General features: G+C 51.5%; 10 protein-coding genes across 10 annotated transcripts; 5 read left to right on the top strand and 5 right to left on the bottom strand.

Annotated features, from left to right (window-relative positions):
- The first annotated feature begins 1247 nt into the window (after window positions 1-1247).
- Window positions 1248-2565, top strand: URM1 (Ubiquitin- modifier 1). Its single transcript, XM_059464207.1, has 3 exons — window positions 1248-1421; window positions 1679-1840; window positions 2098-2565. The coding sequence occupies exons 1-3, from the start codon at window positions 1369-1371 to the stop codon at window positions 2213-2215; spliced, it is 333 nt and encodes a 110-aa protein (XP_059320190.1). The 5' UTR covers window positions 1248-1368; the 3' UTR covers window positions 2216-2565.
- Window positions 2566-2766: 201 nt separating this feature from the next.
- VE01_02329 (uncharacterized protein) lies at window positions 2767-5290 on the bottom strand. Its single transcript, XM_018271839.2, has 2 exons — window positions 3734-5290; window positions 2767-3594 (listed from the first exon to the last, which is right to left on the bottom strand). The coding sequence occupies exons 1-2, from the start codon at window positions 4559-4561 to the stop codon at window positions 2815-2817; spliced, it is 1608 nt and encodes a 535-aa protein (XP_018132803.1). The 5' UTR covers window positions 4562-5290; the 3' UTR covers window positions 2767-2814.
- A 6397-nt stretch (window positions 5291-11687) lies between these two features.
- On the bottom strand, window positions 11688-13374 carry VE01_02328 (uncharacterized protein). The gene is made up of 3 exons (XM_018271838.2): window positions 13235-13374; window positions 12939-13182; window positions 11688-12871 (listed from the first exon to the last, which is right to left on the bottom strand). The coding sequence occupies exons 1-3, from the start codon at window positions 13252-13254 to the stop codon at window positions 12068-12070; spliced, it is 1068 nt and encodes a 355-aa protein (XP_018132802.1). The 5' UTR covers window positions 13255-13374; the 3' UTR covers window positions 11688-12067.
- A 53-nt stretch (window positions 13375-13427) lies between these two features.
- VE01_02327 (uncharacterized protein) lies at window positions 13428-14201 on the top strand. The gene is made up of 6 exons (XM_018271837.2): window positions 13428-13473; window positions 13530-13580; window positions 13635-13681; window positions 13743-13771; window positions 13830-13866; window positions 13917-14201. Exons 2-6 carry the CDS (start codon window positions 13545-13547, stop codon window positions 13936-13938), a joined length of 171 nt encoding a protein of 56 aa, XP_018132675.1. The 5' UTR covers window positions 13428-13473; window positions 13530-13544; the 3' UTR covers window positions 13939-14201.
- Window positions 14202-14306: 105 nt separating this feature from the next.
- On the top strand, window positions 14307-15606 carry VE01_02326 (uncharacterized protein). Its single transcript, XM_018271836.2, has 2 exons — window positions 14307-14511; window positions 14606-15606. The coding sequence occupies exons 1-2, from the start codon at window positions 14391-14393 to the stop codon at window positions 15409-15411; spliced, it is 927 nt and encodes a 308-aa protein (XP_018132796.1). The 5' UTR covers window positions 14307-14390; the 3' UTR covers window positions 15412-15606.
- On the bottom strand, window positions 15536-16991 carry UTR4 (enolase-phosphatase E1). Its single transcript, XM_018271835.2, has 4 exons — window positions 16844-16991; window positions 16592-16709; window positions 16465-16505; window positions 15536-16226 (listed from the first exon to the last, which is right to left on the bottom strand). Exons 1-4 carry the CDS (start codon window positions 16982-16984, stop codon window positions 15582-15584), a joined length of 945 nt encoding a protein of 314 aa, XP_018132799.2. The 5' UTR covers window positions 16985-16991; the 3' UTR covers window positions 15536-15581.
- A 668-nt stretch (window positions 16992-17659) lies between these two features.
- VE01_02324 (uncharacterized protein) lies at window positions 17660-18152 on the top strand (the record flags this gene model as incomplete). The annotated part of the gene is made up of 2 exons (XM_018271834.1): window positions 17660-17747; window positions 17800-18152. The coding sequence occupies 2 exons, from the start codon at window positions 17660-17662 to the stop codon at window positions 18150-18152; spliced, it is 441 nt and encodes a 146-aa protein (XP_018132798.1).
- Window positions 18153-18444: 292 nt separating this feature from the next.
- VE01_02323 (uncharacterized protein) lies at window positions 18445-23594 on the bottom strand. Its single transcript, XM_059463433.1, has 6 exons — window positions 22841-23594; window positions 22722-22781; window positions 22383-22664; window positions 22149-22329; window positions 21864-22077; window positions 18445-21808 (listed from the first exon to the last, which is right to left on the bottom strand). The coding sequence occupies exons 1-6, from the start codon at window positions 23237-23239 to the stop codon at window positions 19171-19173; spliced, it is 3774 nt and encodes a 1257-aa protein (XP_059319909.1). The 5' UTR covers window positions 23240-23594; the 3' UTR covers window positions 18445-19170.
- Window positions 23298-26760, top strand: VE01_02322 (uncharacterized protein). Its single transcript, XM_018271832.2, has 3 exons — window positions 23298-23941; window positions 23995-26405; window positions 26461-26760. Exons 1-3 carry the CDS (start codon window positions 23827-23829, stop codon window positions 26599-26601), a joined length of 2667 nt encoding a protein of 888 aa, XP_018132792.1. The 5' UTR covers window positions 23298-23826; the 3' UTR covers window positions 26602-26760.
- On the bottom strand, window positions 26718-27930 carry VE01_02321 (uncharacterized protein). The gene is made up of 2 exons (XM_018271831.2): window positions 27117-27930; window positions 26718-27050 (listed from the first exon to the last, which is right to left on the bottom strand). The coding sequence occupies exons 1-2, from the start codon at window positions 27211-27213 to the stop codon at window positions 26926-26928; spliced, it is 222 nt and encodes a 73-aa protein (XP_018132795.1). The 5' UTR covers window positions 27214-27930; the 3' UTR covers window positions 26718-26925.
- Window positions 27931-27937: the final 7 nt, after the last annotated feature.

Here is a 27937-nt window from a genome sequence, read left to right as displayed (position 1 = left end):
GACGACGCCAAATCAGACCTTGGAAGAGCGGTGGTCATGTGCTCTTCTCGTCTGTGATTCGACCTTTTGTCTCACTCGCCGTCCATGTTTTTCAAGGTTGTCGCCCATTGTCGCCATTGGTCGTCAATTGCTACCTGGCTGGTTGATGTGGCTCTATCGTTACATTCGTTTTGCTCAACTTGGCGCTTAGGGCGCATCCTTTGCGATTGGGGGGGGTCTGGGAATACCTGGCTAACGAATACGTTGCGTTTGCGTGCGGGACTCGGTCTGGGTGTTTTTGACGTACTTTTTTTTCTTCTTCGTCTATTACTTTACTTGTTTTATGGTGGGAGGGGTGGATGGTTATGGGCCGTTGTGCTATGGGAATGGGAGTGGGAGATGGTGGGATGGGATGGGTATGGGTATGGGGATGGGGAAGTTGAGATTGGCGAATGGGAGTGTTGTGTGGTTAGTGAAATTTGAACTGGGGAAATGAAGATCGGTGGTGCTGTTTAGATGCTTTTGATGCGGATTGGGGGGGATAAATGTTAGGAGGGACTGCGATGGGCAGGATGGGTATGGGATGGATGAATTAGGCTAGGGGGGTAGGGTTAGCTGGGTGCATTGTCCTGAAGTCGTTTTTTTTTATTAGGGCGTGATGATGGGGTAAAAGACTGTGTTTTTCTCTCTCTATTGGTCTCTTGAGTGTCTTGAGTGTCTTGAGTGCTCTTGGGGTTTCGTTGATGCGGGAGTTTTGTTGTGATTTGTGCTGTGCTATGATGAGGAGTTTGCTTTGATGTGATGATATTTGTGAGGTAGGTGTGTCTATCTACCGTCTTTTGAGTCCGCTGGCTGGGCTGATGGGATGGTTATGTGGAGGGAGGGCGGCTATTAGTAAGAAGTGAGGAGGTAGGCTGGGTGGTAGGGTAACCTACCCTTTCTGCTTCAGCACTTGGATCGGGAAAGGGGGGTTGGGAGGGGGGGGGGAGGGATAGAGGGGAATGGATTTGTTTTCACCATCTCCCATTCCACCACATGCTAAACCGTGAAAATTGAATATAAACCATGAATGCCTTTCCAAGTATCTACTTCCACCCCTCTCTCAGGCCCCTCCCTCCATTATCCTACCGATTTAATCCCTAAATAAAACTTCCTTATCAAAAAATCCCACTCCCATCAAAACATGTCACGTGATACACCAACCCCACCTCGCCGGCCCTGTCGTCGTAGTGGGGTGCAAATCGCCCTCTTCTATACCTACAACTAACCACACGAACGCATACCTCCACCCACAGAGTACATTTTTTGATAGGGAACTGTCACGTGCTTGCTATTATCTGCAGTGTCGGTTTTGGAGGTGTTGGATAAAAGATTAAGAAGAGGGAAGATATGGCGACGACAGAGACGAATGGCGGGTTGATGGATGTTGTGCTTGAGTTCACGTGAGTTCTTCTATTCTTTTAACCTCCTTTTTTTTTTTTCCTCCCCCATCTCATGCCTGTCTCCTACTCCATCCTCTCTCTCTCCCTTTAGCCCCTCCTTTCTTTCCCTCTATCCCTCCCTATTTTGCTGTCTCTTACCTTATCTTTCTTTTCCCACAACGGCTCTCTTCCTCTTTCCCCTCCTCCCACTGCTTTCAACCCCCTCTTCTCCCCGTTTCCAACACTACGGAATAAAAAGGCTAACGAAAACACAAAAGCGGTGGTCTCGAATCTCTAACTTCGTCGAAGAGGATGCATAAAGTTTCTATCCCCTCAACGCTAGAGGGGAGATCAACGGATGTAGCGGGTCTTGTGCGCTGGGTGGCGAAGGAGATGATGGGTGGTGATGGGGGCGAGATGTTCGTCCAGGGGGAAGGAGTGTAAGTTCCTCTTTCCTTTTTCTTAGGAGCAGGGGGGTTAGGGGTAGTTGATGGCCCTCGTGAAGACGAGGGGGGTAGAGGCGGAGTTAGAGGAGGAGATATAGAGCTCATCTTCTCTTCCTCCATTACAATCCCTTGTTGTCATCTCCCCCCTCTTCTCCCTCTTCACCTCACCTCACCTCACCACTCACTACCCTGCTTCATATATCTTCTCGCAAAACCTCTTGGGGAGAAGGAGAGACTAATATCACACGCAGACGCCCAGGGATCCTCGTCCTAATAAACGACGCTGATTGGGAACTCGAGGGGGGGGAGGCGTATCTGGTGCAGCCGGGGGATAATATTTTGTTCGTGAGCACCCTTCACGGCGGCTGAAACAACCCCTCAACACCACCACTACTACGGGGCGTGGGGGATCCTAGTTTTCGTCAGATGGGTGACGAGAACAGCGCACAGAGCGATGGGGGGGAGAGAGGAATGATGGAGACACTTGGGGTGCCTGGCGCGGCGCGGCGCGGTGGCAAAACGATATGATCGTTGGTGTATACCACGTGGTACTGGACTTCAGAAACTCGTTTGCGGAGACGACACTGGATACTATCACATAGACATAGGCATGAATAGACACGACGAGGATATAAACAAATACACGTTCTATATATATATGTATATGTACACACAGCTAAATTCCAACGCTACAAATCAAAGCCAAAGCAAAAACGCATCTATAAACAAAAAGTAGACTCGTCAAAAAAAGGGGTATAACATATGCACAAGAAAATCATCTCATCCCCGTCCGTGAGGACATCCCCCCTACCGCCCAACCCCCCCACCAAAGCCCAACCACCAACCGACCCAATTCCAAGTAGACCGAACCAAAGAAACCCCCTCTCCCTCCCCCCCCCAACCATATGTGACAGTGTACTGTACTGTGTACCCATATATTAAAAAAAAAATCCCACCCATCACGACCCTCAATACATCCGATCCCCAAACGCCAACTCCCCCCCCTCCTCCTCTTCATAAGGGCCGACTTCATACAGACTCCCCAGACTACTAGCGCAGGGAGAGCCGATGCCGGAACTGCTCCCGTCGAAGAGTTCCTCCATCCCCCCCATTCCCACGGGCATTCCCATGCCGCCCATCCCGGCAAGTCCGCTGCCCATGCCTCCCATCCCGTAGTGTGCGGGGATACCGCTGATGTATGAGCCTGTGGATGCGGGCGGAGAGAGAGGCAGCGAAGCGAGAGAAGAGAGCGAGGAAGTCGAGGAGCTTAGCGATGGCGGAGTGGAGCTGCTGGGTGTGGTAGAGGCGACTTTCCGTCCCTTGCCGCGTCCTTTAATCCCCTTATTCGCATTCCGATACAAACTCCGAAAATACTCCAACAACTCATCCTCCTCCCCCTCCTTCCCCTCCCCCCCTTTCCCACCACCACCACCACCACCAGCCGCCTCACTCTCCCCAAACCTCACCGTCAACCCCCTCAGCGTCTCAACATGGAATTTATTCATATGACTCTTCAGGTTCCCCAACTGCGTAAAGCACTTCCCGCACCCATCCAGTCGACAGACAAACTTCTTCGCCGCCCCGCCCGCGTCGTGGACAGCAGCGTGAGCTCGCACGTTTCCGCGCTGCGCGAAGGTCTTGCCGCAGGTGGGGCAGGCGAAGGGGCGCTCGCCGGTGTGCCGGCGGAGGTGCGTTTTGAGGTTGCCGAGTTGGGAGAAGGCGTGGGTGCAGGTTGGGTAGGTGCATGTCTGTGAGTTCGTTAGCATCGGTCTATTTTCTTCTTCTGTCTGTTGCTGGCTGCTGGTGATGTTTCGTGGTGCGAGGCTGGGGTAGAGGGGGGAGAGGGGGAAAAGGGGAAGGGAAAACGGGAAAGGAGAAGAAACGTACATATGGCTTCGCCCCCGTATGCGCCCTAATATGAATCTCCAAATGCGTCTTCTGAAAAAACGCCTTCCTACACTCCCCAATATGGCATTCATACCGCTTCTTCGGATCCTCTCCACCACCATTTCCACTCCCATTCACACCTCCATTCACCCCATTTACACCTCGTCCCCTGGCGGCATTCTCCCTCTCCGCGCTGGTATCCCTTGTCCTCTCGCCAGCCGCTACCGCGTCGCTGTTGCTGTTGTCACCACCAGCGGGTTTAGCTTGGATAGCACGCATGAGCGCATCAACATCCGTACTCTGCGCCACCTCCTGGGTCTGCATCTGGGTTTGCTGATACTGCCCTTGTTGCTGGTGTTGGTGCTGTTTTCCCCATCCCTCGGCAGCTGGTGCAATCGCAGTCGTCTTCCCATACATTGACTGAGCGTTTCCACTCTGATAGCTGCGCGGAAGCTGCTGCTGCGGTTGCTGCTGTTGCTGGTGGGGGTAACTACTCTGCTGCTGCGGGGCAGAAGTAGGCATCTGATTCTGATACCCCTGGCGCCTCAGGTAAGTCGTCTGCTCCTGCTGCTGCTGTTGCTGCGGGTGAGAGAATGGGAAATCGTAGATCCCTCCCTGTCCCTGCTGCTGCTGGCCCTGCCCCTGGTGGTGCTGGTGATTGTGGTGGTGCGCAATACCGATATACGAACTCGAAGCGTAGGAGATGGGGGGGGAGGTGTATGGTTGCGCCGCGGGAAGACGCTGGTCGTATGCTTGTCCCTGTCCCTGGTGGTGGGCGTGTGCGTGGTGGTGGTGAGGGCGAGATTGGAGGAGGCCGTGGAGGTCCATTGTGTAGGGTTGTGCGGCAGTGGACCAGCTGCTGGTGCTGCTTGTGTTGCCGGCGCTGGTGGTGCTGTTGGAGCTGCTGGTGGTGGTGGTACTGCCCCAGGTGGAGGGGGGGAGGGGGGATGTGAGAGCCAGGGTTGCGGTTTGGTGGTTGTGTCGTGGGAGGTTGGTGGTTGGTTGGACAAGATACAGGTGGTGGTGAGGTGAGGTGAGAAAAGTGAGAACGATGGACTGGCTGGTCGTTGATTGGGTTGATCGGGTTGATAGACAAGACAGGCAGGTAATAGCACAAAGCAAGCACGACTTTAAAAAAATCAAGGAGGTAACCGTCTCACACTCGTAATACCCTTCTTAAACAACACAACAGTTCCGACGACGACGACAGAAGCGGACATATCGAAGAATAGGAATAAGAGAAAGAGAGAAGGAAGAGGAGAAGGAAGAGGAGAGGGGGGGGGTAGATGGAGACACAAGGGGTATATATGCCTCCTCTGGCCCTGACAGACAACAAGCAGACATCCCACGCACGTCGTCGGTTCGTAGGGTAGTTCGTCTCGATCGAGCCCCGTGGGTGGTTTTGGAGGAGGATGAAGGGACCAGGGTGTGGGATGGGGGGATCGGCGGCACCGGGTGGGGATCTGGGCGGCAGGGGAGAGAGGGAGGGTACGAGGGGCAGTGGTAATGGTGGTGGAGTTGGAATCCGGTGTGAAACAGGGAGTTGGGGAGTGGGGTGGGTGGGTGATGGCGGTGTTGGGGGGGAGGTTACTGTACTGTAGAGATTGAGGTGTGTGGTGGTGGTGGGTGTTGGGGGGGGGGGGATGTAGCGTGCAATCGATCGGGAAGAGAAGGTCACTCACTCTCACTCGAAGAGGGTTGGCGAGGGTACGACAATCCCGTAGCGTACCCTTGTGGCGCATCCCACTCGATCGGTACGGATTTATCCTTGTCCGTGGGGGGTGGGGGTATGTATGTATGGTGGTGGTAGTGGGTGGGATTGGAGATTGGGGGACGACGGGGGGGGGTGTGGGTGGGGAGGAGGGAGGGGACGGGGGGGGTGAGGGAGGGAGGATGGATGAAGAAGAAGGGCAGGGTGGTGGTGGTGGGTGGTGATGGTGATGGTGAAGGATGTTTGAGGGTGGTGGTGGTGGGTGGATGAGGTTGTTGATGGTGGTAGAAGGCGGTTAGGGTGATTAGGGTGGTTTAGGGTGGTTGAAGGATGCTGGATAGCGAAGAAGAGTGGGTAGTGGGTGGTGGGTGGATGGGTGGGGTTCGACGACGGGTGACGGGGGGGAAGGGACGGGGGGAAGCGGTAGAGCGGTAGAGCGACAGAGCGGTAGAGAGGCAGACAGGCGAGGGAACGGTACGATAGAGTACGGTAGAGTAGGTAGGGTGGGCGGGAGTACGGACGGGGAGAGCCGTGGATGGGATTGGGAGGGGATTGGGAAGTACATGGGAAATAGTACAATGCCATATGGTGGAGGATGTAGAGAAGAAGGGGATTGTAGTAGTTTTGGAAGGAGCAGTAAGACGGGCAGACTGGCAGGCAGGGAGATGGATAGACTGGGCCAGCGTGGACTGTGATGCAGGGTAGAGTAGTGTTTCTTGAGTAGAAGTGTGCACTCTCTTCTCTAGTAGTACTTCCATTATAGCAGAGTATATCATATCAAAGTAAGTACTCATATTCGTACTCGTACTCACCACTGTCCTCACTCCTCACTCCTCACCCTCCTCCTCCTCTCTTTTCTCTCTCCAGGGCAGACGACACAGACAGACTTAACAGACGGGACAACCGAGACACCCGCCCTCACTCTCCTCCACCCACCAGACCCTGCCCTGCCCTGCCTCTCCCTCTCTCATGCATCCTCACCTCTCTTCACTCCCCCCATCAAGGATCAATTTCCCACTCTAGCATCAGCATCAGCATCCACATCCACATCCACCTCATCACCTCCTAGCCCACCCCAAAACTCACACCAGAAGCCTCTCTAACCCTTCCCCCCCACCCCTGCCCACCTGGCCGTCACTGCCGTCCATCCCCCCGTCCCCCCATCGCTTCCAGAGGATCCGACAGATCCATCCAGACCCCCCTCCGCTTACACTACCATCCCCCATCACGAAATCCTGCCTGACAGCCTTACACAAACCCTGTTCGTCACAGTGTGCTAAAACTAAGCATGCCTGCGCATCTTGAACCATCCCTACACATCTCAGTTTGTGCTAAAACTAAGCATGCTGAACTAAAACTACTAAGAATGGGAAGAGGTAGACAGGGATCAGGGCAATCCCTGTGCCTGTTTTTTTTTCCTTCCCTGTCAAAAAAGGATCGTGTCACTGCTGTCTGCTGATTGGTCCGTCCCAAGGAGGAGGTGTGCTGGATCGAGGGCGGGAAGGCTGGGGGGGGAGAAGGGAACGACAGATGGGTGTGTGAGGATGCAGTATCGAAATTGGGAAAAGAGGGTGTGCTGTGCAGTGGTGCGTGCTGTTCTGTGCTGGTTTCCCCCCCCACGCTTGAAGTTTTCTTCATCGTGGGGGTGGGTGGGTTTGCCAGCAGTGAGTGTCCGTCTGATGCCTGGTGTCTGGTCTGTCTGGTCTGTCTGGCTGGTGTCGTCTGTCTGATGTCTGGCTTGTCTACTGTTCTATCGATTGTAATACGGATCGATTGTACGTACGGATAGGACACCATGTTGGAGGATGTCAATATCTTCACCTCTCTGTCTCACTCACTCACTCACTCTGTCTCAGTCCACCACGGGTCAACCTGCCTGCTATAAGGGCGTATAAGGGCGTAAACAGCGTAAACAGTACAGCAGTACCTCCCTCACCACAATCAATCGACTCCACCTCTCAATCAGGCACCACCACCACTACTAACCCCCTTCACTTTTCCCTGCCTCTATCGCTCCTGCCAATTCTCACAACTAAACGTATCCCCCATCCATCATACTGCAGGTACATCCCTCACACACCCCTCCCATCCCCCATCCCCCCTCCCACATCCCATCACATCACCAAACGCACACGTGCTCCGACTCGCAGATTGTCTCGCAGTGACAGTAGTATTGCTAGTCGTCCACCCTCCTCCACCCGCCACTACGTACTCGATGAGGAGGAGAGTACCAGACCGCATTCAACCTACACGCACGTGCCTGCCTCCTCATCTCCTCATCCCCTCATCTCCTCATCTCCTCATCTGCACCCTCTCCTCGATCCATCCTCAAGACAAGACAGCCTCACGCGTTACAGCCTCACGGCAGCCTCTCGTCCCGCCTCGTCTCGTCTCGTCTCCTCGCTCCGTTCCCTGTCGTCGATCTCAGCACCACCAGGGCGTGTTCGTCACAGCACAGCACTGCACGTCTATTATGGGGATGAGAGTGAGACTGTGGAAAGGAGGTTTGGTGATGGTGGCGAAGAGGAGTACATCCCTCCACAGCCACCTACCTGCAAATCCCAAGTCCCTCCCTCCCCTCTCACTCTCACCCTCTCTGCCTCACCCCTCTGCCTTACTATCCCTCTCACTGCCTTACTATCACTCTCACCCCCCTTCCCACCTCCCATTCAAACGTCCGTCCCATCCCATCCCAAAACACATCCTCCTTCCCTTCCCGTCTCCTTCTCACCACCCCCATCCCCATCCCATACACATCCCCCAAGCTAACCCTCCATCTAACGAACCCTCCTCCAACACCGCCAACAAAGACGCACACGTGCCCTCCCCCGTCTACTCCATCTCACCATCTCACACCCCCATCCATCACCCCTCCCTAGTCCATCTCACTCCCCGATCCCACCCATCACCCCTCCCCAGTCCAGTTCGCCCCGATCCATGACCACCCTAGCAGATGCGATCCTACTGTCGTGCAGCAGCAGCAGCGGCGGTCATGGTGGGCGTGCGGGGGAGGTACGACGGTGCTGCAGGGCAATAATAGCAAGGGAGAGAGAAATACCCCAACTAATACCCCCAACTAACAATAATCCCCCACGCTGGGGAGTGTTGCCCGACCAATGAGATAATTCATAAATTCGCAATATCGACGTTCGCACGCCTATTCGATCGAATACACAACTAATACCGATAAAAGTCTAAACCCTCTTCGACATCCATCCTTACCGTCTTGATGCTTCTACCACGCTACACTAGGCATACCCTACAGTTCCATCGCAGATTTCATCTCTACACAGAGAGGGAGGGAGTGTTAGTTTACCCCCCATCTTCCTCATCAAGCTCGATACATATTCCCCCACACCGTCACCGCCAACGAACACCCCCCTCCGTTCTGTTTTACGTGGGGGAGTCCATCTCAACCTACTACTGTACTACTGTACCACTACTGCTGTAACTACTGTAACAAAGTCTAGCTATGCCAGGTAACCCACGCGATGACGCCTTCGCACCGATACGATACGACACGCGCGCGCCGTGCCGGCCGGTAGCCGCCGCGTTGTGGATGAGTCCACCGTACCGTATCGTATCGTGCCGTTTGCGTACCGTTGTAACGGATGAACCCCCGCGCCGTATCCCACATACGTACGTATGTATGTACGACATGCGCTGCAGTTGGAACTCTCAAGGGATTTAGGGTCAGCGCGGGATGGTCGTGTGAGGGGGCACGTGAGTCGGTGTAAGGGTTATGGATATTTGTGTATGAGGGATGAGTTTATCTGATGGTGGTGGATAGGGAGGGGATAGGGAGGATAGGAGGGGATTAGGGAGGGTAAGAGAAAAGAGAGGTGTGAGGGATTGATGGGGGTAATGGAAATGTGACTATCTGGTATCATCTGCTTAATCATCCCCCCAACCACTTAAGCTCTAGACCATCTGGTTTACCAAGCATCTACACTCCCACTTCTAACACTCCCACTCCCACTCTCATCCCACTATAACCATACAAGCTTCATTGACATCCCACTCCCTCTCACTCCACTCCATGACAGACAGAGAAATACCGCACCAGCGCATCACAATGACGTGCTCACCATCCCGAGACACGGCGCTGTAGAGGGGATGTCGTCGACCCGCCTGAGGGATGTCGCTGATCTACACTACGGTGGTGACAGAGGGGAGCTGAGATGAGATGAGTTTAGGTGGGATGAGATGAGGTGGGAGGTGTTGGGGTGAGGTGCCTGGAGAGGGGCAGGTTGGGGGGGGAGGGGATAAGAGACGCGTACGACTTGGTGGGGAGAGAGAGTAAATGTCTCATATAACCCACTTCCTCACCTATCTATCTCCTCTTCCACTACGAGATTATTTTTTGATATTGATATTGATATTGATATCGAGGCTTGGCGAGCGTGTGTGTAGAGGAGAGGTAAGAGGTAAGAGGATGGGAGATAAAAGATGCGTAGCCGTTATCACGTCTCAACCACCCACCCACCCACTCCCACCATCTCCACTGAGATGATGAAAAATTCTCATATCGCTAGATACTGAACCCCGCTGGGCTGAGATCGTAAGGGGAGAGGAGAAGAGGGAAGCGGAGATGAGAGATGCGTACGCATTGAGAGAAAGAGAGAAGGGATGTCTCAGTTACATGCTCTCTCGCGAAATCCTGCCCACGTCTCTCACCATATCCAGTGAATGATGAAAATTCTCACATCGCTAGATAATACGGCCCACCGAGCTGAACAGAGGTTCCCAGAGTTGAGGTGCGCTGTACCAAGCTATCCAAACACCAGATGTGTGGCAGCGGCGGCTCGGGGAGCACGGCACATCTCCCCGGCACCCACCCACCCCCTATCCACTCACTACCTCACACCTCCGCTAGATTACGAGAAGGTAGTATATTTGACAGATCTCTCGGTTCCCCTTTCCGAACTCTCAGTATACTAGGTGGGTGCATAGATCAGGGCTGAATCAACGCGTGTAGACGTTAGAGACGGGGTGTGGATGGTCCGGTGCCGCGGGACGGGAGAGTAGGGATGTCTCACACTGGGCCCCTATCCACTTGGTGTAGGAGTATCTCCGGGGAGGGAGTTCTCATAATCGCGTATCATCATCAACAACAACAACAACGCCATGCCAGGTACCAGTAAATGCGTCCCGTGTAGGATTCTCAAGAGGGGCAATCTACCTAGTCCCTCGCTATCTCGGGTGGGAATTTTTTACGTCGATGGTATTGAGTATCGCAGCAGGGGGTAGGTATATCCCGTTCGGTATTTCTCAAAAGGGGGGTGTTAAGGTTCAATAATTACGAGATAGATAGGTTGTCAACCCAGTCCGAGACCACGGACACGGACGACGTAATGAGTTGATGGGTTAACGTCAGTCCAGTAGTTTTGAGATAGAGGGGCTGTCAACTCGGCCTGCACCACGGTATTGGAAACCCCAGAGACCATGGCTCCAACGGCGTGATGGATTGATGGATTGACGTTGGTTCGACGTCCCCGAGATAGAGGGGGTCTAACTAGCCCAGTACAGCTGGTCCGAGACCAAGGACCCGGTGGACGATGTGATGGGTTCATGGATTGGCGTTAGTTCGATATTTTGAGGTAGAGGGGCTGTCAAGCTGGTATGACCACGGTATGGGAACCTAGAGACTAGGGCTACGACGACGACGTGATGGATTGACGAACTGACGTTGGTTCAATAATTCCTGACTGGCAAGCGCGCACAGCTAGTTCGACCCCCCCCCCCCCCCCCCCCAATCGTATTACCTAGACCAACCCATTCAATATTCCCACGATCGACAGCAGGAGGCTTTCAACCCATTCCAACCACACGGTAATGGAAACCCCCCCAAAACGGGACGGGCGCCGGGGGGCGACGTGATGCATTGCCGGACTACTGGTGTTGGTTCTCGATACCCCCGAGACCAAGGGGCTCAGACGAACGACGTGATACATTCACGAACTGACGGCGGTGGTTCAATATCCCCAAGACATAGAGGGGCTGCTGCTGCTGCTGCTCCTGTCAACACGGCATGACCACGGTATTGGGAAGCTAAAACCGGAGCGCGGAGGAGGTGGTGCATTGCCGGAGGGATGTTGGGGGGGGGTGGGGGGGGGGTGGGGGCGGGGGGGGTGGGGGGCGTGGGGGGGGGGGGTTGGAGGGGGTGGGAGGGAGGGAGGGGTTGAGAGTGCGGCTGAGGGTGGGGAATAGGGGGTGGGTGAGAGAGGTCGGTTAGAGGTGGTGGTGGCGGTGGCGGGTTAAGGGGTTCGTGAACAGCACGGGATGAAACTCACAACACAGGACCAGCACGACACGGAGGGGAATGATATGATAGGTGTGACGGGGATGGTTTATCCATTCCATCCAGGTCTATTTCCCCATCCACATTCTCACACATCCTCACGCCTACCCCTCTCTCCCTTCCCCTTTCCTTCCTCCCCAATTTCACCCTCCCCGAATCGAATCGACCTCTGCGAAATAAATCTGATGATGCAAACACGCTGGATAGTATACACGACTCCTCCTCCATATAGCAAAAAAAACGCCATCCATGCCCTCCAACATCCATACCCATAAACTCCCATCCCCCATCCTCTCTCCCTTCTCTCCATCCCACAATAAATCTACCTCCTAAACCCCTGCGGCATCCCCGGCGGCGCCCCGAACCCAGGCGGTGGTGCACCCGGCGGCCCTCCAAACCCAGGTGGTGGTGCTCCCGGCGGTGCCCCAAACCCAGGCGGCATCCCTCCTGCCCCCCCAAACCCAGGCGGTGGTGCTCCAGGCGGCGGCCCCCCGAATCCCTCCGGCCCTCCATACCCCGCCTGACTCGGCGGTGGCCTTTGCGGTAGCCCCGATGGAGGCGGAGGGAGGGGCGCGTTAACACGCTGTGGAGGCGGTGGGAACCCTTGTGGTGGACCGCGGGCGTAGGGGTCGTGGTGAGGTGGTGGCGCGTGGTGCATCATCTGCTGCTGTTGTTGGGGGTCGAAATGCTGCTGTTGCTGCTGCTGCGGTGCCAGGGCCGGTGGTGCGGAGGGGGGCATGCCCATCATTGCTTGTGCGGGCGGAGCTTCTGGTAGGACGCCGTGTGCCTTTGCCTGGGCGGCTAACATACGTTCCGCTGGGTCGCCGTGGCGTTCTCCCTTGCCGTCTTTCTTATACGCGTATTGCACACTAATCGCGCGGTCGAGCAAGGTCTGGCCGTGCATATTGGCCACCGCGTCGTCGGCGGCGTCGAAGGAGGCGTAGGATAGGAAGGCGTAGCCTTTTGAGAGGGCGGTGGTGGGGTCGCGAGCGATCTTGGGGGGGGCGAGGAGAGGGCCGAAGCGCGAGAAGGTGTCGTAGAGGGAGTGTTCGTCGAGGTGGGGGGAGAGGTTGCCGAGGAAGAGGTTTGCGCCTACGTCGAGGGGTTTTTGTTTGTCTGCTGAGGCCTGCGGAGTAGTTAAGTTAGCTTGCTCTTCTGCTGTTTGCTGGTATGGGGGGGGAGGGGGAGCGTACCTTGTTCACACGAATTGGCTTCCCGTACAAGCGCACTTGATTCATAACCCTCGCCGCGTACTCGGCGTCCTCCTCGCTGATAAACTCTACAAACCCATATCCCTGATGCGACTGCGTCACCCGGTCTTTGGGGAGATGCACGTTCACGATGCGACCAGCCTGCAGCATGAGCTCCCACACAAGGCTGTCCGTGACGCGCTCGTCGATGTTGCCGACGTACACCGTCGCTTCTTTGTCCTGCTCCCTGTTTTCGAGTTAGTTATATGCTGGGTAGCTGGGGAGTGGAATGTGCGTACCAATGCCTTGCTCCTGACATCTTGACGGCGGTGGTGAGGTGTTGGGCGGAAGAATTGCCCGTGATATGTGAGGTCGAGGGGCGCGCGGTGGTTAGCTGCGGTGTTCTGGAAAAAAGTTCGCTTACGTAAGGAAGGCGGCGTTTGGGGTCGGGGGTGAGATTGAACTTTTGTTCTGGGAAGGGAGAAGGGTAGATTTAACTGTACATCACGATCCCGACAATACAACGTTCCTCTTCACAGTAAGTTGGTAGATGGGATTATGTTGCAAATGGAGATGCTGATGATGTTTGTGTAGTCCCACCAAATCAAAATGGCCTACTCATTCCAACTGTCCGAGGAGTCGAAGGTGCGCGCAACCGCGATGTTTGAGGCGCCCGGATGGATATTGACTGCATTCTAGGAGAGAGTCGGAAAGCTCATTGATGTGTCCCGCGTGGTCATTCACTAGTATGTTTATGCTCTCCCATGCTGCGCAGTATTGTAGCATCAGTAGCTAACCTCATCGCAGCGGCTTCCTCCCCTTGGTTGTCTACATCGGTACGAACGCCTGACATACGAAGACGAACTTGACGGACGGGACTAACATATATACCAGGATACACTCAGAGCCAGCCTCGCCCATCTCTGATTAGGTATGAGTTACCTGCTATGTGTATGCTGCGGGCGATGCTAACCTCCGCAGACTCTTCTCCCCACTCGCATAAACGAACGGCGGCAGATGAATGGATGGATGGATTACGGGGATAGGACGTCTCTAATGAAGCGGGTTGTACGATTGTTCAGGCATCAGAGGCGTTTTGATATCTAGTCAATGGCTATCGAAGGGGTGGGAAGCGGTGGATATGAGGTCTTTCATGGGAAAGTTGTATTGTAAAATCCGAAAATACGGAATCACCACTTGTGCCTAACCTGTATTTGGCACTTCCAATGCCATTATATTCCAAAATTAAACCAAACATATCTCCACGTGAAGCAGAATTGCTCCCCAAAAATTTGTCGATCGATAACATGTAATTTATATCAGCGCATTGCATCGGCCGCCTCGGCAAACATTGCGCCTCAACTCCGTCATCGACAAATAAATTTCCAGGCCGCCCCTCCGACCCCCTCTGAACACCGCCAACCCCCAAGCCATGAACAACTCAATACCCTTCGAATGAATGAAAAGCATGCGCGCCTCTCCCCCGCGCTGGTCGAGACCTGCGCTGGCCTCAGCGCCGGCGCAATCTCCACTCTCGTCGTCCACCCTCTCGACATAATCAAGACACGCCTACAAAGTACGCCCCGTCCTTCCCTTTCACCTCTCCCTCCCCCCATGTCCCTTCCCTCCTCCTCCTACCTCCTACGACCCCCAGCTAACCCTCTACCTAGTCCACCGCACGCACACCTCCCACACCCCCACCACCTCCCTCACCCTCGCCCGCTCCCTCCTCTTGCACCCCCACCCCCTCACCTCCCTCTATCGCGGCCTCACCCCCAACCTCCTCGGCAACAGCGCCTCCTGGGCCCTATTCTTCTACTTCAAATCCCTCGTCGAAACGCCCCTCTCTCTGCACCGCGCACGCCATGGCAGCGCCCTCACACCAGGGGACTATTTTCTCGCGTCCCTCGGCGCGGGACTCCTTACAACCCTCGCTACGAATCCGATATGGGTGCTGAAAACTCGCATGCTATCGACAGACCGCGGCGCAGTTGGAGCGTATCCGAGTATGTGGGCTGGAGCGCGGGCGATCGCAAGGACAGAGGGGTGGAGGGGTTTCTATCGCGGGATGGGCGCGAGCTGTCTCGGTGTCAGCCACGGGGCCGTGCAGTTCGGGGTCTACGAGCCGATGAAGCGAGCATGGTTGTCGTATGTGGCGCGGCGAGGAAGGGAGGGAGAGGAGAAAGAGAAAATAGGATATGAAGCTACGTTGGCAATAAGCGGGGCGGCGAAGATGGTAGCGGGGTGCGCGACGTATCCGTATCAGGTTGTGAGGGCGCGGTTGCAGACGTATAATGCGGAGGCGAGGTTCGGGAAGGGGATTATGGGGGTGGTGGGACGATTATGGAGGGAGGAGGGCGTGAGGGGGTTTTATAGGGGGTTGGGGTTGAATATGGTGAGGGTGTTGCCGGCGACGTGGGTTACGTTTTTGGTGTATGAGAATGTGAGGTATTATCTGCCGAGGGTGGATTTGTAAGATCGATAGATGGGTATGGCGTTTTTCGGGTGTGGGTAGTTCATAGGCGGGTTAGATTGCCTGAGATCTGTGCTATTTTATGTATTTTTATGGTATAACAGGAAGCTCAGGATGGATGGAAAGGCTTATATTGAAGACAAAGCATGGTCTGAGTGCGTAAGCCTATCAACCTATACGAAGTTCACATTATCGAACCTCTCTGCTACTCTGTACTTCTCCAACTCATCACCCGGAACCTCTGCATTTCCAGGACGCACCGTAAGCACTGTCTTCATGCCCGCCTTATCCGCAGCCTCCACTTCCTTGAAGTTATCACTGAAGAATACCCAAGCATCGGCATTAATTTCAACCCCCTTCTTCCTTTCTTCCTCCAGGATCTTCTGGTAGCTGCTCTCCTCGTTCTTCATCCCGGCATTAACAGTGTCGTACCACCCCTCAATGAATTCCCTCAAATCACCCCCATTTTCGGTTTCTGTTGTGTATTGAAGTAATAACTTCTGCGCAGCGACAGACCCAGAGCTGTAGATCAGGATTTTCTTCCCCTGAGCGTGCCATTGCCGGATTGCAGGTGCAACATCTGGGAATAGAGGACAGCGTAATGCGCCTGATTGATAACCAGTGAGCCAGAGATGTCCTTGCAAAGACTTTAAATAGGCGATCTTGACGTCCTTGGCCATAAGGTCCTGGACGTGTGACAGGAGTGCCGAAGGGCTGCCGCGATGTTCAGCCGGGAAGGCGTCACGGAAGGGTGCTAAAGATGGGGAGTCCCATGATGTCTCGAGAACTCCGGGGAGAGATTCTAGAGCGTAGGGAAACTAATAATGTTAGTAACCAGGAACATAGGGGTACACAAAGTGATAGTCTGATATTGACGGGAAAGCCCACAAAAACGATGCTAAAAATGATGGTGTGATGGGTTTTCAAAGTAGAAACAAAAGCGAGATCTTAAATAGGGGATGACATGCTCAGCACACTCCAGATGTGAAGGAGAGAACCACGGTGCGTAACACGTTGACGTTCCAAAAAAAAAAAAAGTAATAAAGCTCAACTTACCAAAACATCTTTAACGAACGATATCGGGCAAATAGTCCCCTCTAGTGACGGGTCAGCCGTATGCTTTCTTAGGCAGCTAGGCAAATAAAATATTATTTTAATTGCCCTGGCTCTTCTAAAAACTTACCAATATCCAGAATCACTCCCTGAATCCCAGGAACATCTATCTTTCCCGTTGCTACGGCCATTCTGCCTCTTCTGAGTAGTTTGAGAACAGTGTAAAGGGGCACAATGAGTTCTATTCCCTTTAATAGAAAGACGTCAGTAATAGCTCATTGCCACATATCGTGTATAAATATACACCGTGTAAACCGCAATCGCGGTAGCAGACCTTCACGCCGAATGTCATGGAGGGGTAACGCAGTAGCGGGGTATGCACCTTCTGTCTGTTCACAACGTACTTTTGTTTGATGGACAACTTGATCCAAGAGCAGCTTAAAATTGAAGCAGTGCCACTGAATTCCGTATTATTAGGTATTACGGCTAAAAGTGTAGAGGCAGTGAGGCCGATTGTTTGCATTGTATTTCTACCCATCTAACCTCGTGTTGGGCCTGTGATTGGAGAATCCCCCAATAATTGATTATGTAAGGCATCGAGACACAGCCCCAAGCGAAGATACACCACCTTATATGTCCATCCCCCCTCATCCTCGACTTCATCCCCCTTCAGTGATCATTCGCTGATACCAAGTCTACTCAAACCTTGAGTTCAACCGCAACGGGTCATAAGGGCCCGTAGAAAGCAATTCCCCCTTGCCCTCTTCCAACATCAGAACCATGTGCGCACCGTGTCTTTCCCAGACCTTCTACTTCCAACCGCAACAGCTCGCTGTTGTCGTCGAGCCTCCATGGCAGCAACTTGTCGTATAGACAAGACCAGCGCCAACAACAACAGCCTTACTTGGCTACAGATACCACTCATAACCTTTACTCTCCCGAGCTCAATGCAAATCTATCCTACGCTCCTTCACCCCACCTTATCGATCCCGTTTACTCGGGCACACCATCCTTTAGCTATTTTCAAAGTCCAGCCTCTGAACAAGTTGATTGGTTTCAAAATGACAATTCTGTCACCGACGGTGACCTGGCACCACAGCCGGGATACCATGTTTCTTTCGATGACCAAGCCTTTCACGACCCTACTTCCATTATAGACCCATTCGCATTCGATGGTGGCGCTACCTACCAGTCAATCATGATCACGCCTCACAACCAAAACGGCCTAGACACTCCTCCGGAGGCCCTCGAGAATCTTTCGGAACCTGTATCATATGCATATCAAGGTCAGCCTCTAAAGCTATGGAACGTTTTGATCATATCTAACATATATCTTAGACGACTTCTCACAGCACTCATTACAGACAGTCGCCAACAGCCCTTCTCCATTTTCACAGTCAATCTCATCAGACTCCCCGGCCCACATGCCCACAACCAAATCCACCACCTCTCCCGGCTCCACCATGTCCACTGCAACCACAGCCACCACCCAGCCCAACTCCGCAATCAGAAAGCGCAAACTGAACACCCTCGCCGCCCGCCGGTACCGCCAAAAGCGCGTTGACCAAGTCACCGAGCTGGAAACGGCGCTGAAGAATACGCAGCGCGAACGAGACGACCTGAGTGTTCGGGTTGCGCGATTGGAAGGCGAGTTGGGAGCGTTGCGACAGATGTTGAATTCGGGGAAGTAGTGCTAGTAGTGTTGGTTATGGTTAGCCAAGGGACAAATGGAGTTTGACACGTGTATGTTAGGATATAGGGGCACGTTGACGGTAATTCAAACGATGTCGGTTGCTATTGATCAAGTTCCAGTTTTTTAAATGGAATCAGATTGGCAAAATAGTGTTTTTTTCATAATATGTGACTGACAGTGCGGTGTCCTGGTAGGGAGATGAATGGGGTTTGGCAGAGTTGCTTTACTCACTTCAGGAAACTTGCAGTCGCGTTATTTATCACAATGGCTTGCTGTCAATTAATTCTACAGTTTACGATCATTATATACTATTCAATTGAGCGTTATTCTATCTATCTTCGCATTCTACACCTCGCGAAGTTCAAATCATTCAGTATCACAATGGGCCATAATGAGTCGAGATGCGAATACACCCAAATCATGATTGTCGATATCCCCCTTCATTATCCTCAGTACCCTCAGCGACACTAGAATCATTTGGTACGGCCATCATGTATCATAATGAGTCGAAGTGAGCGAACAGGAATTTTCAAGTAACCCCTTACTCCCTATTCTCGGTTGAACGAGCTGACACTGTGGAACACTCAGAATGACTCATGCTTGCATACTCGGAACACTAAACCTCTCGATCAACAACAGCTCCGAAACCTCCGAGGTTTAAGAATGGGCACTGAAGGATTCCAGCCAACACGCTCGAATTTCTGTGCCGAAATTCTCTCAGGGAACCTCTTCCTTGGGATGTCCCGTTCTGGTCGCTCGTGAAATCACAACAATTACTCTGCTAATACCTGCACCAATCTATACATGCAGCATTCTCGGGCCCTTCGGCAACTTTTTGCTGGAAAGTCGGGCCACCCTGCGACGAATACAATATTATCCAGCTCGCCACCACCATGGTTCATATAGAGACAAATTGGGCTTGGAACAAATATATATCATTGGAATGTAGATATTTGAGGTAACATGACTTGTTATGTAGGATATAAAACGTCCGCTGATCTGCTGAAGCCACGTATTTATACCCCCTTCTTGAAACGAGCAAGCAGACTTTGTGATATGAGCCGACTATTGTCAGTAGCAGGTTGCACTTCTTCTTTAATCTTCACCACATGCTCCATGAGCTCTATCGCCTTCTCTACTTGCCCATTCAGATAATATGCGTATGCGAGCTCATGTTGAGATGCGAGCCTTTGAGTATTAGTAACAGGCAGAACCTCTTCTCGAACATTCACTACCCGCTCTAAGAGATCTATTGCCTCTTTAACTCGGCCCCCTTTCCCTTTAACAAGATATATGTGTGCAAGCTCGTGCTGTGAACTCAGCCGCTCCGGGTTAGCAACGGGTAGCGCCTCTTCTTGAATCTTTACTACTTGCTCTAGGAGTTCTACTGCCTTATCCACTTGGCCATCCGTATTATATGCGCAGGCGAGCTCATGCTGTGCAAAGAGCCGGTCGGGATGAGTAATAGGTAGTGCGCCTTCGCTATCCACAACTTGTTCAAAGAGCTTAATGGCCTTATCCACTTGCCCATTCTTATAATATGCGCGAGCGAGCACGTGTTGTGACATGAGTCGACTAGGGTGGTCAGTAGGCAGTTTGCATCTATGCTTCATAACTTGCTCCAGGATCTTTATTGCCTTTTCCACCTGCCCATCTATAACATATCCGCGTGCAAGCTCGTGCTGTGACATGAGCCTGGCTTGATTATCAACAGGAAGGATCTCTTCTCGGTTCTTCACTACTTGCTCTAGGAGCTTTATCGCCTCTTTTACTCGCCCAATCTGAAGATATGTGTGTCCAAGCTCGTGCTCTGATCCAAGCCGGTCATGATGAGTAGTAGGTAGCAATTCCTCTCGAATCTTTACCACTTGCTCTAGGAGATGTGTTGCCTTATATGCTTTCCTATTTGCATTATATATGAATGCAAGCTCGTCTTGTGCCGCAAGTCGATCGTAGTGGGTAATAGGTAGCACGCTTTCTCTAATCTCCACAACTTGCTCAAAGAGCTCAATCGCCTTATCCGCTTGCCCATTCTCATGATATGCGCGTGCGAGCACATGCTGTGACATGAGCCGCTCAGGGTGAGCAATGGGCATTGTGCCTTTAATCTCCACAACTTGCTCTAGGAGTTCTATCGCCTTATCCACTTGCCCATTAGCAACGTATGCGCGGGCAAGCTCATGCTGTGACATGAGCCGGCGACCGTTAGTAATATGAAGGTCCTCTTGAGCCTCTACTACTTGCTCAAAAATCTCTATCGCTTTTTCTACTTCCCCACTGGCATGATACGCATTTGCGACGTTGTGCTGTGAAATAAGCCGCTTGTAGTGAGAATGAGGTAGTCTCTCATCGAGAATCTTCGCGATTTGTATATATAGTTGAAGGGAATTTGCTAAATCTCCAATGTCTTGCAAGTTTATCCCATAAATTCTGTATATTTCCAGGTATTCTATTGATGGTTTATCAAACTCGATTGCAAGAATGCCGAATATGTCTTGAAGGAGGGTCTTGAGCCTTGAATCGTCCCGGTTTGTTGCTAGGTTCTGGCAAAAAATGATAAAAATCGAGACCAGCATGGGTTTCGGTCCGAGAGAGAATGCTGTCTTGACTTCTATATTGAGCAAAGATTGGAGATGCACTAGGCTGTCCCTTGGGGAGCCATAACAGAGAATAGATAGTGCAACAATACAGGCAGTGGCGATCCAGGTTTGGCCTTGCTGGATCAATTCCTGGCGATCTTTAGCCCAGGCGTGAGCTAGCGGATGCATAGATAGGCTAGGTGATTCCCCAGCTAGATTGCTTCGCACGACAAATGAAAGCGAAACAAGCAAGTAACTCGCTTTGTTGAGACGATGGGGGTCCCATTCGTTTGCTTCCACTTCCATGAATTCTGGCAACTGTAAGGCGTGCCATCGGGAGCAAGTTCCTAGGTCTATCTCTGTGTCACTGACGTGAAGAACATTCCTAGAGCGGTTCCATGCATTTTCGAATATCTGAAGTGGGAGAGCACTTGAATGCAGCATTGAAAGTATCCCAAGCAAACGTAGAGCATCTCTAGCATCCTCACTCTCAGAATTCTCTAAAATCTGGGCAGACGCTTCAAAGGTCGCATAAACGTCACCATATCTTGACTGGGCCTGTGAAGGTCGATATGTAAGGAGTCGTTTGCGATGTTTTCCATAGACTTCGGGGTATTGGTCTAGTCGGCTGTAGCCCTTGGCAATGTATGTTCCAGCCTGGATTAGCGCAAGTGTGTGTGAACCAATGAGTTTAGCAATATCCTCTGCTTGTTGATCGACAGATGGCCACAGGTCCTCGGCAATATTTGCTGCTCTGAGTAGAAGCTGTTTGGATAGGCCGATATCAAGACTCGTGAGTACTTCTGAGCCAACTGTGCTGTATTGACTGCAGTCATAAATACGAGATGTCACGAGTACCACACCTCGAGACCCTGATGGTAGGTATGCTTGATAGTCGAACTCCGGATCGTCAGCGTTGTCCAGAATAAGGAGCCAGTTATGCTTTGTGTTTGCAAGTAATCGACGTGCATCATCAACACTCTTGGCTGAGGATCCGAATGACGCCACAGCGGAAATAAAGTCGTTTTTTGCTGTAGACTCGCTATCGACATCGACCCAGAACACGCCCCAAAAGCTGCCGTTGTCAGTTAAGTCCGGGATCCATAATTTAGTCCAACGAGGGAGCTCACTCTTCCCGCAATATATTCGCTACTTGTAAACAGATTTCGGTTTTTCCCATGCCCCCAAGGCCGGTAATTACAAATACCTTCTGTTTCCCGGCATGCTGAGCACCGTCATCTTGTAACGCCGCTTTGATCCTATCGATAATCTCAGAGCGCCCAGTAAATAGTTTATTGATCCCGCGGGGAACTAGCCAATGCTTGTTTCCAGCTGGTTCGCCCACTTTTAAGCCAAAAATTAAAAAGTCAGCCAAAGTATCTAGGAGAAGATCCCGGAGCCCAATAAGTTAGTACCTTTAGGTTTGAATCGATTGGCCACCATTGAAGGTCCATTATTGACCATTCTCTGTAATTCGGGCAGTACCAAAGCATAATTCTCATCATTTGATCCACTGAACTTGTTAAGCCCAGAGTGATCGGTGTGTAAAAATATCATTCGCCTTCCGCTTAAAGTAGCCGACGAGGCAGTTACTACCTTCATATAGTTAACGGGAGAGATCGATATGTAAAAAAGAAAGAGATCCAAACCCGAGTCTTAAACAGAGTATAATCAGCATCTGTATCTTCGTAGAAGCACACGAAGTCCCATTCGTGGTGGCTATCAGAGAATTCTTTCGATAGAGACTGTAGGTTTGTATTATCTTTTTGTAGCAACTCTAACAGAGAAAGATCACCCCCGGTGACCTGTGCCAGCCGTTTTCCAAGCACAGCCGCATTACTTCCTTGGAAAGGTGCCCCAAGGAAGATTACACCCGACACTGAGAGACGAAGCTCTTGAAAGTCTCGGTTCAGCGCGGCGATAACGAGAGCCTTTGTGCAGTTTAGTCAGTAGGTGAGACCCTCACAGCAGAATGGCGTCCAACAGACCTGTTGGATGACAAGCCCCCCAAGGCTGTGCCCAATTAAGACCAGTGGTCTTTGGCGTTCCTATTGTTGCTCTTAATTTAGGGGCACTCTTATCAGATGAGAATCGCTGAGCATCTCACATCTGGCTTCTGCCTGTGTTGGAACAATACGTTTAGGAACTGTTCGGCCAATTGGCGCAAGGTGGTCTTAACCCCTTTGCCGGATTTGTAGCTATAGGTGGCAACCCGCGCATTCGTAAATGATGGCACGAGTAGGTCTCGAGGCCACATAAACTCAACGGGCTCGTTGTTCCCGTCTAGTTTCGGGTGCTTTTTATCTTTCCTGGTCCATAGCTTATCCACAAGTTTCCTCGACGATTTACTTTCTGGGGCTCGCCCTTTCTTGACCCAGGTGAAGAACGGGTCAGAGCCTAATCCCTGAACACCGACGATACTATGACGAGTTGGCAGGTTACAAGTTGGTGTAGGCTGACTTACTCCACTTCTGTTGTGGACCCTGGCGGAGCACCCGTAGACCATATATTAAGGCCATGAGCCTTAACCGTCTCTTTCGTACAAGCCATGGTCAACAGCCACAAGAAAGTAGAGACATATCACAGTATGGGACCGAGTTGACAGTGCAGTTTTATATGACTGACTTTTTGAGCACGTTGGGTTCATAAGGCGGGGCATTCGTAATGCTGGGCGCATCCTTCAACTATATCTATATTTAGCCTCAGTTACAACCGCCAAGTCATGCACATTGGAGTCGTTTACGCGTGGTATTTTGTAGACTCCGACAAAAACGTGACAAAAACAAAACCTTCCAGCTGAACTGTACTGTATGGTGGTACACATTTGGTCAGTGCGCAGCCTGCAACAATCGTGACGATAGACGCGTACATGATTGGCGACCAAAAGTCCTGTAGATCGCTATCCAACATGTGGAGGAAGCACCGCGGTCATATTATGATCTACAATTTCTCGTATTGTGCGGCGTCTAGCTTCGCATCGATCAATTACATTTGACGGGAGGGCCTCGAGGGGTATAGCTTTCCCTGCGTGGGACCTCCAGAAGCTCCTCCCTCGTCGGTGGACCATTGGTATTGAAACATAGTCCACGAAGGATGTCGAACAGTCTTCCAGCAAAATGGACTTGGCTATACCGATATAAAGGCGCCCTCATAGTATGCGTTGTGCTATCAACTTATGGGCTTTCCATCGGCAGGCCTATGCTGCAAAGTAAGCATCCTATCACTGCATCTTCTGGTCCGCCAATGCTAATAACGCCACAGCTGGTGCAGTTCAGTTACCATATGCTGAAGTCCTACGATTTGCCTTTCCTCTTTCAACCACACTACTACATCAATTGATTGCGAGCATTTTTATACTTTTGAGCGGTTGCATTCTCTCCTTCCTACAGCCGGTCCAACGAACATGGCTATCGGCATTTTATAATCCTATACCCCCGACCGACACCGGGTTAGACGACTACTCCGATGTTGATAATACCAAAGAAGTCCTGCGCCCAGCATGGAATCCTAATAATGCTCGAGGAATCGTTGCGCTGGCTGTGATTATCGCAGCTGAATATGCTCTGACCAGCTACGCTTTTTGCTTTGCTCCTTTAGAGATATATGTCATTTTTCGTTCGTTGGTTCTTCCCATATCGATATTGATATCAAAACTCGTGTTCTCAAATCAAGACATATTACCAGTAGCGGGGAAGGCATATCCATCACTTTTGCTGTCGTTGGGAACCGCCGTCGCGGCATATCGACACGATCTTCCCTGGCCATCCAATGCTGTTTGGTGCGCATTTCTTTCATCCATACTTGGAGCTATTTGGCCTGTTTTTACACAGTATGCCTTTGCAAGTACTCCGGTGCCAGAGAACGACGGCAGGAACGTTAATGGCTACTTTGAGCTTCCTAGAGGCTCGAAACCACAAGACAGACCACAAAGCATACTTACCTTTTGGAAGTATACCTGCTACGTATCATTACCATGCGTAGCCCTCTTATTTGCTGCAGTTCTTATCTCAACAGAGTCACAACAAGTTTTTCGAAACGTCTATGTCAATGGCGTACTCTTTCAATGGCTCCTACTCCAGATACAAGTTGGCTTCTTTCGCTTTATCTTTTTCTGCAGCACACTTCTGCTCATACGGGCAACCTGTGCGACTACAGCCAATTTCGTTATTGTTCTTGCATACGCTTCACAAATGACTGTCCTAACGTTCTCAAGTCTGTTGTTTTCGCAGAAGTTTGGAATCACTGTCTGCATTGCTTCCGGAATTTGGTTCTTAAAAAACCATATGCAGTCCTTGGATACTCTCTTTTCTTGGATAGAGAAGCCGTCGCTTCCTCGACACAAAGAATATTTCGGGTTCTTCACTCTCCGGCGTATTCTCATAACAGCTATAGTTTTGGTATCCTGCCACATTGGTTTCCAGATCGGAGGCTTCTATGGGACAGAAGCCCAACTCCCTCTGTTTTTCCCTCCAACGCCAGACCATGACGCCTACCTTGGTCCACGTGCTAAATCAGATATATTGGCAAACCTAGACCTTCTGGTGGATGAATGCCGAGGACCTTACGAGAAACCAGAAAAACTACGAGATGTCCGAAAGTGCATCGACTACCTAGCTACCCAGCAAGATACATATTTCCAGGTTCCAGAGGCAGGCCAAGCTGTAACTGCTACAGTTCCTAAACTAGGGCCTGATGATTCAAACTGTGGAGGTCCTGTCATTCTATACCATGTCTGGTGGTCTGGACCACCATCATGGCGCACAGAACTCTTCATAAAATCCTACTTCTATACTCAGAGACTTGCCTGCTCTAGACTTTGGATCTGGATTAACGTCGATCATCACCCCGGTGCCTTAACAAACTGGATCAGGCATCCAAGCTTCGCGAAGTTCCTCTCATTCATCGAAACTGGCGAAATCGAGTTGAAGGAGTGGCGTCTCCCCTCCCGTGTTCCTATCTCCCCGACCATCGACCCTCTCGACAAAGCACGCTACTACGCACAACCTGGTAAGCCAAACTCTCAGGGCGAGGTTTTTGTTGCAGATTCTATCGTCCGGGATGCTGCGGGACAGGAGTATATCCAGTTCTACAAACCGGGCGATCAGACACAACTCACATTCTATACGGTCGCCTCTTCCGACGCTGCACGCCTCATCATCCTTCATCTCCACGGGGGTGTATATCTCGACATTGACATGCTTCTTCTACGCGACATGCGTCCTCTCTTGCTGCCTGGTCGCCCATTCTCAGAGCGCTGGGGCGCACATGCTGATCCAACACTGTACAACAACGCCTTGGTAGCTCTCCCTGCGAACTCAAGCATGTCATCCTATCTACTAACAGGCGGGACGCGGATGGGGTTGATGTATCATTTTATGATCCTTGGGAGAATGATGGTTAGTGAAGGCCGTAACGAGGTCAACTCTGAGCGCGGCCTGCTGAAGCTCGAGAGCGCGTTCTTTGACCCTCCATGGCCTGCCATGGATGGCATGGCGACTGGGAGATGTTTGGTGCCATGTTTGAAGAGCTGGAGCGATGTCTTTAAAGCCCGCATCTCAGGCGATGAGTGGAGTGCGTATGATGGAGAGATGGCGGCCGTGTCGGAGCATGGAAACAATCGCACGATGGAGAATTTCTTCCGCGGTGCATGGGCGTACCATATGCATAATCAGGTATGTTACAGCAGAGTCTTCAAACTAATGACACGAGAGAGCTGACGGTGGATAGTGGAATGCTGTGTATGAACAAGGGTCCTGGATAGATGTCATTGCGAGGGGTCATGATAGATTTTTTTCTGGGGCTGGAACGAATGCATATGGGGAGAAGTGGACTGGGAAGTTGCTTTCGCAATATGGAACTGAGAGTTGAGGTACGGGTTCTCTCCAATATACCCGTAAATACGGATTTGAGCTTTAAGACCTAGGTTGCTTTGTAGGATATGTATTACCATGTAATGAAGATTCGAAGTTGTCGGAGTGGAAGGAGGGGTACAATTTAATAATAATATTAGACATACAAAATTACTTCGATTTCCATGTCCACCAAGAGAATATAAAGGCTTTAATTGCGCTTACAGCTGTAGCCATAGTATCCGAATTTGCCAAGCTATCTACCACGTTTCGAGCCTCCACATATCAATTCCAATGCCACCACCAATGCATCGACCTTGAGGCAGCGTAGTGAGGACCCCCTTTAGCAGGTGGTGCAGGTTGCACCGCAGCATTTCCAGCACTTGGTGTATGCAGCACCAGTCTTGCCTTGACTCTTGCAGGTATTCCAGCAAGACTCGACGATAGGACCTGCGGGACAGGTACGGGCTATGGGTTCAAGTAAGCCAAGGAAAACATTAAGCTACCAAAAGATAGATAGTAGGGTATAATTACCCTCGAGGACTGCGGCTGGCTCAGCAACTGGTTCAGCAGCAGGGGCGGCAACAGCAAGTCCAATAACAAGGACGATGGTGGCAGCGGAGATCTTCATTTTGGTGGTTGTTTGTTGGGATTTGGCTTCAAGAACAATGTATATACTGTATTGGTGAATGATGCTCTGAGAATTTAACTGAGACCACTCCTCGAGGGGGGATCATCACTCCTTTATACTTCTCCGCCCCAGGTAATAGAGATCACTGCCAGTTGCAATATTGAAGCCAACGCGGCACGCAGGAAAGGAGGAAACGGCGGCTAAGATCACGGAATGGTTTAGGCTGAAATGATGAAGCCAACCCCTTTGTTGACAATAGAGAAATTGGGATGTAAAGGAGTAAACCTGAGCACAAGATGATAAAGACTGCATGAGATGGCGTCAAAACATATGTGATTCTTGCTGGCTAATATGAATTATGCATGTCTAAGAATGCTTAGGTGCCATCAGTCACTGGCCAATGTTCAGTCAATGTTGAAGATGAAATTAAGCATGAACTAAGAACTTGCGCGGAATCATACTTTACCCCGCGAATGTTTCTGTCAGAGGCCCAATTGTTGTCCCGTGGACCGTCGCCAAATAACGTACATCCCGATTGTTAAAAAGCGATGGCTTACTAGGGGCTTTCAACCCCGCAAAGTCTAATCAACCCCTGAGGCTTAGAGCAACTGACATTTAACCGCCGTGGTATATCGATATCTGGCTTGCCCTCAACTTCTTCATTGCCAACAACTACCCTTTTCATGTTCGAACGAAATTTAGTAATGTATTCCAAGGACAACGT

This window comes from Pseudogymnoascus verrucosus, assembly GCF_001662655.1.
Source record: "Pseudogymnoascus verrucosus strain UAMH 10579 unplaced genomic scaffold scaffold_9, whole genome shotgun sequence".
Lineage (NCBI taxonomy): Eukaryota > Fungi > Ascomycota > Leotiomycetes > Thelebolales > Thelebolaceae > Pseudogymnoascus > Pseudogymnoascus verrucosus.
Note: the sequence above shows the minus strand (reverse complement) of the source record. Positions and strands in the feature narration are given on the sequence as shown.

Coding starts and splice junctions, on each gene's coding strand:
- VE01_02326 (XM_018271836.2), top strand. CDS start 14,391: ATGAATGAAAAGCATGCGCGCCTCTCCCCCGCGCTGGTCGAGACCTGC. Junction 14,512..14,605: donor AATCAAGACACGCCTACAAA/GTACGCCCCGTC, acceptor CCCTCTACCTAG/TCCACCGCACGCACACCTCC.
- VE01_02328 (XM_018271838.2), bottom strand. CDS start 13,254: ATGTCAGGAGCAAGGCATTG. Junction 13,183..13,234: donor ATGTCAGGAGCAAGGCATTG/GTACGCACATTC, acceptor ACTCGAAAACAG/GGAGCAGGACAAAGAAGCGA. Junction 12,872..12,938: donor AGCCAATTCGTGTGAACAAG/GTACGCTCCCCC, acceptor ACTACTCCGCAG/GCCTCAGCAGACAAACAAAA.
- VE01_02323 (XM_059463433.1), bottom strand. CDS start 23,239: ATGGTCTACGGGTGCTCCGCCAGGGTCCACAACAGAAGTGGAGTAAGT. Junction 22,330..22,382: donor ATACTCTGTTTAAGACTCGG/GTTTGGATCTCT, acceptor AACTATATGAAG/GTAGTAACTGCCTCGTCGGC. Junction 22,078..22,148: donor CAATCGATTCAAACCTAAAG/GTACTAACTTAT, acceptor TTGGCTTAAAAG/TGGGCGAACCAGCTGGAAAC.
- URM1 (XM_059464207.1), top strand. CDS start 1,369: ATGGCGACGACAGAGACGAATGGCGGGTTGATGGATGTTGTGCTTGAG. Junction 1,422..1,678: donor GATGTTGTGCTTGAGTTCAC/GTGAGTTCTTCT, acceptor AAAACACAAAAG/CGGTGGTCTCGAATCTCTAA. Junction 1,841..2,097: donor TTCGTCCAGGGGGAAGGAGT/GTAAGTTCCTCT, acceptor TATCACACGCAG/ACGCCCAGGGATCCTCGTCC.
- VE01_02327 (XM_018271837.2), top strand. CDS start 13,545: ATGGCCTACTCATTCCAACTGTCCGAGGAGTCGAAG. Junction 13,581..13,634: donor AACTGTCCGAGGAGTCGAAG/GTGCGCGCAACC, acceptor ACTGCATTCTAG/GAGAGAGTCGGAAAGCTCAT. Junction 13,867..13,916: donor CCTCGCCCATCTCTGATTAG/GTATGAGTTACC, acceptor TAACCTCCGCAG/ACTCTTCTCCCCACTCGCAT.
- VE01_02322 (XM_018271832.2), top strand. CDS start 23,827: ATGTCGAACAGTCTTCCAGCAAAATGGACTTGGCTATACCGATATAAA. Junction 23,942..23,994: donor CGGCAGGCCTATGCTGCAAA/GTAAGCATCCTA, acceptor ATAACGCCACAG/CTGGTGCAGTTCAGTTACCA. Junction 26,406..26,460: donor CGTACCATATGCATAATCAG/GTATGTTACAGC, acceptor GACGGTGGATAG/TGGAATGCTGTGTATGAACA.
- VE01_02329 (XM_018271839.2), bottom strand. CDS start 4,561: ATGGACCTCCACGGCCTCCTCCAATCTCGCCCTCACCACCACCACGCA. Junction 3,595..3,733: donor ATACGGGGGCGAAGCCATAT/GTACGTTTCTTC, acceptor ACGAACTCACAG/ACATGCACCTACCCAACCTG.
- VE01_02321 (XM_018271831.2), bottom strand. CDS start 27,213: ATGAAGATCTCCGCTGCCACCATCGTCCTTGTTATTGGACTTGCTGTT. Junction 27,051..27,116: donor GCCAGCCGCAGTCCTCGAGG/GTAATTATACCC, acceptor TTGAACCCATAG/CCCGTACCTGTCCCGCAGGT.
- UTR4 (XM_018271835.2), bottom strand. CDS start 16,984: ATGCAAACAATCGGCCTCACTGCCTCTACACTTTTAGCCGTAATACCT. Junction 16,710..16,843: donor ACGTTGTGAACAGACAGAAG/GTGCATACCCCG, acceptor TTTCTATTAAAG/GGAATAGAACTCATTGTGCC. Junction 16,506..16,591: donor GGGAGTGATTCTGGATATTG/GTAAGTTTTTAG, acceptor ACCCGTCACTAG/AGGGGACTATTTGCCCGATA.